General features: G+C 49.9%; 1 protein-coding gene across 1 annotated transcript; it reads left to right on the forward strand.

Annotated features, from left to right (window-relative positions):
• The first annotated feature begins 7,113 nt into the window (after nt 1–7,113).
• Nucleotides 7,114–9,592, forward strand: CLPS (colipase). Its single transcript, XM_006050385.3, has 3 exons — nt 7,114–7,248; nt 8,794–8,916; nt 9,328–9,592. The coding sequence occupies exons 1-3, from the start codon at nt 7,165–7,167 to the stop codon at nt 9,457–9,459; spliced, it is 339 nt and encodes a 112-aa protein (XP_006050447.1). The 5' UTR covers nt 7,114–7,164; the 3' UTR covers nt 9,460–9,592.
• The last annotated feature ends 378 nt before the right edge of the window (nt 9,593–9,970 follow it).

Consider the following 9,970-nt stretch of genomic DNA (forward strand, 5'->3'; position numbering starts at 1 on the left):
CGTGAGGGCGCTGGGTCCTAGGATGGGGACTTGGGGGCTGGAAGTGGCTTTGCGAACGGACGGAGGCCCAAAAGTGGGTCACCCCCTCAGCCGGGTGTAGGGAGGAGGCTGAGGTCAGGGAGGATGACCTTGGCTTCTCCTGGGGAAGCTTGTCCAGTGGCTGTGTTCGCTCTGCTCGAGCCGGCCTGCCTCGGGTCTCCTGCCTTACCTCAAACCCGCCAGTGTCCCGGGCCTGCGGGCGTCGCCCTGCCCCGCCCCCTTCCAGCGGAGAGCCCCAGGGAGCTCCGCCCCCTTCGCTCGTCCCGGCTCCGCCCCGCTCCCTCCACCGCGCGCGCAGCTTTCAGCACCGTGGCCAGCGCCTCGGGCCCCGCGGCAGAGGAGCGTGCCGAGCGGCCGCCCCACCCACTCCAAAAGCCCGCGCCTGGGAATTAAGGCCTCTCTTCACCCTCCGGAGCCGGGCTGGCAAGGACCGAAAGGGCGGGGCTGTGGTTGTCACCTTCCTCTCGTTCGGTGTCCTGCCGCCAAACCATTTCTGGAGCGCAGTCCCCAGCCCAGCCCATCCTTCCCTGGTTCCCTGTATGTCCTCCTGGAACCTCCAATCCCTCGGAGGCCGGCAAAGTCTTCCGGGTCACTGGTTTCTCCTCCCTATATCATTCAGGGCTCAATTACTAAGAGCCTTCTGCGTACTGAGCCCTGTGTTGGAGGCAAGAACCATATACTAAAAAGGACAGGGCCCCTGCTCTCAAGGACAGTGAGGTATTTACATATATGTAAATATATATTTGAAATGCAGACTGATAGTGTGATAATAGAACCCACTACACAAAGAACGGTCCTTACAAGCCTTCTCAGACATTAACATATGCTTTTTGTTCAACACAATGTCTTTCACTTCTTGTGTATGTTTTTGTTGCATATTTCTTTTTTTATTTACTTTTATAAGTATAGTTGATTTACAATGTTGTGTTAATTTCTGCTGTCACTCAAGGTACTTATGTACATTCTTTTTTATAGTCTTTTCCATTATGGTTTATGTCTGTATATATATATATTTTTTAATTTACTTATTTGGCTGTACCGGGTCTTAGTTGAGACACATGGGATCTTTTCGGTGTGGCACACAGAATCTTTAGTTGCAGCATTCAAACACTTTGTTTTGGCATGCAGGAGCGGAGATCCAACCCAGGCCCCCTGCATTCAGAGAATGGCGTCTTAGCCACTGGGACCACCAGGAAAGTCCCTATCCCAGGATACTGAATGTAGTTTCCTGTTCTGTACAGTAGGGCCTTCTTGTTTATCCATTCTATAGAAATAGTTTGCTTCTGCTGCTGCTGCTGCTGCTGCTGCTGCTAAGTCACTTGAGTCGTGTCCGACTCTGTGCGACCCCATAGACGGAAGCCCAGCAGGCTCCCCCGTCCCTGGGATTCTCCAGGCAAGAACACTGGAGTGGGCTGCCATTTCCTTCTCCAATGCATGAAAGGGAAGAGTGAAAGGAAAGTCGCTCAGTCGTGTCTGACTCCCAGCGACCCCACGGACTACAGCCCACCAGGCTCCTCCATCCATGGGATTTTCCAGGCAAGTTTGCTTCTAGTAACTCCAAATTCCCAGTCCATCCCTCCTCCTCCACACCCTTGCTTATTCCTTTCCCCCCTCTTTTTGAAAATACCTGTATTTTTCCTAAATGTATAGGCAAATTCATGATTAATATACATACATAGGAAAATTCAAGAAAGTTACATAAAAGAATAAAAATCACTCATAACCCAAAAATGGGAGCTAAGGACAAACAAAATCATTTCACAAACATTCACTTCAGCTTTAGATAGATCTGAATTTGAGTCAGCCACTTGTTAGCTGACTCAAGTTAGATGGTCAATTACGAAATCAGATTGATTATATTCTTTGCAGCCAAAATGGAGAAGCTCTATATAGTCAGCAAAAACAAAACCAGGAGCTGACTATAGCTCAGGTCAGGAACTCCTTATTTCAAAATTCAGACTTAAATTGAAGAAAGTAGGGAAAACCACTAGATCATTCAGGTATGACCTACATCAAATCCCTTACAATTATACAAATAGATTCAAATGGAAGTGACAAATAGATTCAAGGGATTAGATCTGATAGAGTGTTCGAAGAACTATGGACAGAGGTTCGTGACATTGTACAGGAGGAACTGATCACGACCATACCCATGAAAAAGAAATGCAAAAAGACAAAATGGTTGTCTAAAGAGGCCTTACAAATAGCTGAGAAAAGAAGAGAAGCTAAAGGCAAAGGAGAAAAGGAAAGAAATACCTATTTGAATGCAAAGTTCCAAAGAATAGCAAGAAGAGATAAGAAAGCCTTCCTCAGTGATCAGTGCAAAGAAATAGAGGAAAACAATAGAATGGGAAAGAACTACATATCTCTTCAAGAAAATCAGAGATACCAAGGGAACATTTCAGGCAAAGATGGGCACAATAAAGGACAGAAATGGTATGGACCTAACAGAAGCAGAAGATATTAAGAAGAGATGACAAGAATACACAGAAGAACTATACTTCTTCATGACCCAGATAACCACCACGATGTGATCACTCACCTAGAGACAGACATCCTGGAATGTAAAGTCAAGTGGGCCTTAGGAAGCATCACTATGAACAAAGCTAGTGGAGGTGATGGAATTCCAGCTGAGCTATTTCAAATCCTAAAAGATGATGCTGTGAAAGTGCTGCACTCAATATGCCAGCAAATTTGGAAAACTCAGCAGTGACCACAGGAGACTGGAAAAGGTCAATTTTTATTCTAATCCCAAAGAAAGGCAGTGCCAAAGAATGTTCAAACTACCACACAATTGTACTCATCTCACATGCCAGTAAAGTAATTCTCAAAATTCTCCAACCAGTCTTCAACAGTACGTGAACCATGGACTTCCAGATGTTCAAGCTGGATTTAGAAAAGGCAGAGGAACCAGAGATCAAATTGCCAACATCCACGGGGTCATCAAAAAAGCAAGGAAGTTCCAGAAAAACATCTATTTCTGCTTTATTAACTACACCAAAGCCTTTGACTATGTGGATCACAACAAACTGGAAAATTCTTCAAGAGATGAGAATACCAGACCACCTTACCTGCCTCCTGAGAAACCTATATGCAGGTCAAGAAGCAACAGTTGGAACTGGACATGGAACAACAGACTTGTTCCAAATTGTGAAAGCAGTACATCAAGGCTGTATATTGTCACCCTGCTTATTTAACTTATATGCAGAGTACATCAAGTGAAATGCCAGGCTGCATGAAGCACAAGCTGGAATCAAGATTGCTGGGAGAAATAGCAATAACCTCAGATACACAGATGATACCACCCTTATGGCAGAAATCAAAGAAGAACTAAAGAGGCTCTTGATGCAGGTGAAAGAGGAAAGGAAAACATCTGGCTTAAAACTCAACATTCAAAAAATGAAGATCATGGTATCCAGACCCATCACTTCATGCAAATAGATGGGGAAACAATGGAAACAGTGAGAGACTTTATTTTTGGGGGCTCCAAGATCACTGCAGATGGTAATTGCAGCCATGAAATTAAAAGACACTTGCTCCTTGGAGGAAAAGCAATGACCAACCTAGACAGCATATTAAAAAGCAGAGACATTATTTTGCCAACAAAGGTCTGTCTAGTCAAAGCTATGGTTTTTCCAGTAGTCATGTATGGATGTGAGAGTTTGACTACAAAGAAAGCTGAGTGGTGAAGAATTGATGCTTTTGAACTGTGGTATTGGAAAAGATTCTTGACAGTCCCTTGGACTGTAAGGAGATCAAACCAGTTAATCCTAAAGGATATCAGGCCTGAATATTCATTGGAAGGAGTGATGCTGAAGCTGAACCTCCGATACTTGAGCCACGTGATGCGAAGAGCTGACTCATTGGAAAAGACCCTGATGCTGGGAAAGATTGAAGGCAGGAGAAGAAGGGGATGACAGAGGATGAGGTGGTTGTATGGCATCACTGGCTCGAAGGACATGAGCTTGAGAAGCTCAGGGAGTTGGTGATGGACAAGGAAGCCTGGCATTCTGCCAGGGGGTCCATGGGGTCACAAAGAGTCAGACACAACTGAGTGACTGAACAGAACTTGAACTTGTTAACTGAGGGTTTAGCTTCCTGAGCCTCAGTTTATTCATCTATAAGATGAGTATGATAATAGTATCTATCACATATGGGTTAGGTAAAATAACATATGGAAAATGTTTAACCCAGGGCCTCACATATAAAAATGCTCAAAAATGTTTATTATTATTATTATCTCTGTTAACATTTTGGTGTATTCCCCTCCTTCTGGACATATTGCGTTATACAGTTGTATAATAATGTATATACATTTGTGCTCAGTCGTGTTCAACTTTTTGCGACCCCATGAACTATATAGCCTGTGAGGTTCCTCTGTTCATGGGATTTTCCAGACAAGAATACTGGAGTGGGTTGCCATTTCCTTCTGCAGTTTACATTTAGTATCCAATTATTTTCACTTAGCATTTCACCATCAGTGTTTTCTCACATTACTAGTTTTTCAAAAATGTGATCTTTAATCTTTATGTAATTGTTTAATTATTCCCCTCCTTGGGGGTATTTCAACAGTTTCCCATTTTTCACTATTAAAAAGAATCCTGCCTTAAGCATATTGTGCTGTTAACCTGTGTTTCCTCTTAAATTTCTTCAGTTTTGTGATCGGTCGTCGCCATCAGATTGAAAGCTCAACAAGGCATGACCTGTATCTACACCATTGGGCTGGGAGCTTCTCCAAAGTGGGGGCTGTAGAAGAGGCCCTAACCTGAGCCCAGGCTCTTCGGGACTAGCATACACCTTTTGTTTGGCCTGATCAGCAGAACTTCCTCTGCCTTTCAGAGAAGCCTCTTCTGCTTTCTGAGGTTCTGGTGAGACAGCCATCTCATGTAGATGGAATCAAACCGTCTGTGTTCTTTTGTCCACGGGTTTTCTCATTCAATATTATGGGGGATTTCTTTTTTAAAACTGATTTACTTATTTGGCTGTGCTGGGTCTTAGTAGCAGCATGTGGAATCTTTTAGCTGTGGCATGTGGGATCTAGTTCCCTGAGCAGGGATGGAACACGGGCCCCCTGCATTGGGAGTGCAGAGTCTTACCCACTGGACCACCAGGGAAGTCCCTCGTTCAACATTATATATGTGAGAGAAACACATATGATCGCACGTGGGAATCAGAAATCGATTCTTTTTTGAGGGGGGGAAAAGCCAAAGCAAATCACTCTTTTAGATTGGGGAAGGGGTGGTTAGACCATATGAGGTTTGGGTACAAAAAAGTCCTTAATTACTTCTTGCTTGTATTTTGGAAGCACAAACATTATCAAAGTTCTTTTCGCTATATTCTTTGTTTGGGATGGAAAAATCTGCACTCGTTCACGTCTGGAAAGGTGGCCATGGCCTGCTGGCAATACTAGGCCTGATGCATTTTGATAGAAAGAGCTCTTGGGTCCAGTTCCTTCCCCAGCCTCCTCATCTTGACTCGGGAGAAGGAACAGTGTGGTGGGGAAGGGCCAGGATAAGCTCATGGGGAAAAGTGGTTGAAAACACTGAGCCCCATAAAAAAAAAAAAAAAAGAGAGAGAAGACTGTTTCTTTCATCAAGGGCATTTTCAGGTCTCTGGAATTGGGTGGGCTTCTCTCATTTTGAGGATGTCCTGGCTGGTTCCTTCAGCTGCTCCTCTCTAGGCCACCCTCAGTGCAATAAGGATGAAGGGTTGCTATGTTGCCTGAACACCCACCATGTGTCAGGCACTTCCGTGGGGTTTCACATACACTGTCTTATTCAATCCTGACCTTCCTAAAAGCCATTGACCTCTTTGCCTCAATAAGAAAACAGGTTCACGGAGATTACAAATTTAAATAACCCGTCCAAGTTCATGCAGCTAGTTATGGTTGAGTTTTGAAGCCAGGTCTATCTGGATAAAGGCAACCCAGCCTGGGGCCTCCCCAAGTTGGCCGTCTTCCACTTCCTGGGGTAGGGAAGGGGTGCTCTGCTACAATGGCCAGCCCTCCAGGGAAAGCCGCTCTGTCCCACACCTGAGCACACTCAGGCAGCTGTGCCCTTCCCAGCCTTCACCCCAGGCCAGCAGAGGCCAAAGGGACCTTTTCATCTTCAGCCAGGACTAACAACTGCTCAGGCACACACGTGGCCTTGGGTAGGGGACAGGGCGAGTAGACGAGTGGAAGCTTTATCGAAAGGGGCGAGTCTTTGAGGCTGGCTGCAGATATTAAGTGAAGTGGAAAGGAAGCTGGAGAGAGTTGTTGGAGAAGGACCTCCTGAGGGTCCTGGAATCACTCCTGCAGGCGTCCCCCGGTGGGAGGTTGGGAAGGCGGGACACCCAGAGCAGGACGCCCAGAGCAAGGCGGTACCCCCCTGCCAGCGGCCACAGAGCCGGTCAGCCCCAGGTGCCTGGGCCTGCCAGAAAAGCCCAAGGGGGCCTGGGACCCCTCCTCCCCTGAGCCTGATACTGCCACATACCTGGGTTTGGCTGGGATCAAAAGCAGGACCCAGACTCCGGTGAGGCAAGAGAGGGGTCTAGGAGGGAAAGTTAAAGGAGGTGCTCATACCCTAGGTATCTCTGTTGCCTCACTCAAGTCCCAGCCCTGCCAGGGAGCTCAAGGCACCAGAGGTGAATAACAGCAGTGAGCAGGTACTGAAGCTAACATGTACTGCTCATATGTGGAGCCCTGTTCCAGGCTATAGGTATTTTGTGTATAACATGTTAAATCACTTAACGCTCACAACTCTTATCAGTTGACAGGTAAGGAGACTGAAACAGAACTGGTAACTTGCCCAGCTAATACCTCCTACAGGCAAAGGTGCCCCTGAGTCCCCTCTCTTAGCCAGGCCACCACGTCACACCACCCCCAACACACACACACACACACACACACACACACACACACACACAAAAGGTACGGGTGCCAGGTGGCACCCAGTAGCTTATCAGGACCCCACCCCAGCAGGCTGGCCACAGCTGGGCCTCTGCCCATGGCAGGCCCTGTGGGACTGGGAAGGTGGGTCACGTGTGCACGAGGCCTCTTTTATAGCCCCACCACCCTCTGGCTCCGTCTTTTGCCACCTGACCTGACCTGCCGGCTGCGACCTACACCAGCTGTGCCTGCTCATTATGGAGAAGGTCCTTGTCCTTCTGCTCGTTGCCTTCGCGGTAGCTTATGCAGTTCCCGACCCCCGGGGAATCATAATCAACCTGGTAAGAAGGTCTTCCAGGCAGGAGGCATCTGGGGCCCCATGTGGGATATTTTTTAAGCTTGGCTTTTTGACCCCTGGTTGGTCAGCTGCCCAAGAGCTGGGAGGTAAAACATCTCTTCCTTGACTGCCCACCTCCTGTCTCCCTTGCCCCTTCCCCAGGGCCCCAGAGAAGGCCGATCAGCGTGGAGCGTCCTCAGAGCATGGTTCAACCCGGTTGAGGGAACTTGATAAGAATCCAGAGCGGAGCTCCCTGGAGGTCCAGTGGTTAGGACTCCACACTTTCACTCCCGGGGGCACAGGTTCAATCTCTGGTTGGGAACCTAAGATCCCACAAGCCATGAAGCAAGGCAAGAAAAAAGAAAAATCCAGAGTCCTGGAAACCCTGACTCAGAAGATCCAGTAGTTTAAAAAGCTTCCCCAGTGATTCTGGCTTCTGACCTACACTGACCAGTCCAGCTCTAAATGCCTCAGGATTGCTTACTTATTTAGTCCTTGTAAGAACCACATGGGGCTTCCCAGGTGGTGCCAGTGGTAAAGAACCCGCCTGCCAATGCAGATGTATGAGACGCAGGTTTGATCCTTGGGTCGGGAAGATGCCAATGCAGATGTATGAGACACAGGTTCGATCCCTGTGTCGGGAAGATCCCCTGGAGGAGGGCATGGCAACCCACTCCAGTATCCTTGCCTGGAGAATCCCAGGGACACCGGAGCCTAGTGGGCTACAGTCCAGAGGGGTCGCAAAGAGTCAGACACGACGGAAGCGACACCGCATGTGCATGTGCACACATGCGCGTGCACACACGCACACACACACACACACACGAGCCATGTGAGATAGGTACTATCATGATCAATCTCGTCTTCACATGGAAAGCTGACTTAGAGGAAGGTTAAGTCTCCTGCCTGAGGTCACACAGCTGGAAAGCCTTGATCAGGGACTGGCGACCAGCTGGCAGGCTCCAGAGCCAGGCTCTCCCCACTGTCCACATGGCCTTTCCACAAGAGGGCACTGCAAGAGCCCTTTGGATTAGGAACCCAGTTTTCAGGTCCTTAACTCAGGGCCAGGCATGGGTTCAGAGGGGCCGGGATGCCCCTGCCATTACCTGTAAGAGTCTGTGGAGGGAGGAGTTTCCCGGGAGATGGTCCTCAACTTTCACAGGCTCCTCGAAGGACTGCGGGACCCAGAGAGATTTGGAGACCCCGTTTGGGGGCCACAGGCGACCATTCCAGATGGGAACACTGAGGCATAGAGAGGGGCAGAGACTGGCCCAGGGTCACCCAGGGACCTGGTAGCACAGCCAGTCTGAGGAGTTGGGCGTCCTGTCCCCACCCAGGGCTACTTTCACGATGCCACACTGCCTGCGTCTCATGCGGGTGGGTCAAGGGGTCGGGGTGGGCAGAGGCCTCCAGCCCCGGGGGTTGGATTCCTTCATACCAGCCCGCCATGGTGTGAGGCCCTGTCGGCAGTAGTGGGTGGTGAGTTGGGGGTCTGCATGGACAGGGGACCAAAGGGAGGGGCCTGGGCTGACCGGCTGCCCCCCGGCAGGATGAGGGTGAGCTCTGCCTGAACAGTGCCCAGTGCATCAGCAAGTGCTGCCACCGGGAAGACGGCCTGAGCCTGGCCCGCTGCGCACCCAAGGCCAGCGAGAACAGCGAGTGCTCCGCCCTTGTGAGTGCCGGGGGGCAGGGTGTGGGGGGCGGTGGAGACAGCTGGGGAGGTACAGCTCAGCGCGGGGAGGGCCCTCGAGGCTTGGGTGTGGGCTCAGGGAAGAGGGTCAGTCTGGACACCTAATGCTGGAGGTCAGCACACTTCAAAGCCCTTTCCCATCCCATCCGCTCTCTTGAGCCTCACAACTGACTGGTGATGTGGGCGGGGCAGCGAGGTGTTACCCATCCTATTTCATGGGTGGGTAAACAGAGGTTCCTCAGAGAGATCAAGTTAGTAAGGGCCACACAGTGGAGAGCAGAACCCAGGCCCTCCAGGCCCACAGCACCCCCCGCACCCCCCGAGGAGGCACGAAGGAGAAGCGCCATCTGGGGCAGCTGGCCTGCACAGTCTGTGACCGCCCTGTCTCTGCAGACGCTCTATGGGACTTACTACAAGTGTCCCTGTGAGCGGGGCCTGACCTGCAACGTCGACAAAACCATTGTGGGCTCCATCACCAACACCAACTTCGGCGTCTGCCTTGATCTCGGACGTGCCACAGAGTAAGCGAGCTCACCCGGGCCGGCACACCCCAGGACGCTCCTCCACCAGGACCCGCCCCTGGCCGGCCACCGCCTCGACCGGCATCTCCGCCTTCTAACTGGGTTCTTGGCAATTAAAGCCCCTCTTGCAAACCTTCCCCAGTCACCTGGATACTCTTGCTGAGTCAGCGTCTTCCTTGCTGTTACATCAAGCTTCTTGCACATCAGGCAGGTGTCATCTGAAAAGGAGGAACAGGTCGGGGGGGCCAGACAGAACAAGGCTGACAGGCTGGAGACAAGGTTGTGAAACAATACCAGTCAGGCTGGGAACCTCTCCGTTTCGAAGGAGCATCTCAGCTCCCTGGGAGGCCCTCCTTGCTCCCCAAGTTCTCAGGCAGGCAGGCAGACACGCATGCACACACACACACACACACATGCACATACACACACATCTCTGGTGGGGAGTTATAATGGCCCATATTCTTTGCCCTGCATCAAAACTTACCAGTCCCTTCTCCTGGTCTCTCACCCCTTTC

This window comes from Bubalus bubalis, chromosome 2 (assembly GCF_019923935.1).
Source record: "Bubalus bubalis isolate 160015118507 breed Murrah chromosome 2, NDDB_SH_1, whole genome shotgun sequence".
NCBI lineage: Eukaryota > Metazoa > Chordata > Mammalia > Artiodactyla > Bovidae > Bubalus > Bubalus bubalis.

Excerpts from the sequence above, each read along its gene's own strand:
- CLPS (XM_006050385.3), top strand. The coding sequence starts at position 7,165 with ATGGAGAAGGTCCTTGTCCTTCTGCTCGTTGCCTTCGCGGTAGCTTAT. Across the intron at positions 7,249-8,793 it reads GGGGAATCATAATCAACCTG|GATGAGGGTGAGCTCTGCCT; the intron begins GTAAGAAGGTCT and ends GCCCCCCGGCAG. Across the intron at positions 8,917-9,327 it reads ACAGCGAGTGCTCCGCCCTT|ACGCTCTATGGGACTTACTA; the intron begins GTGAGTGCCGGG and ends CTGTCTCTGCAG.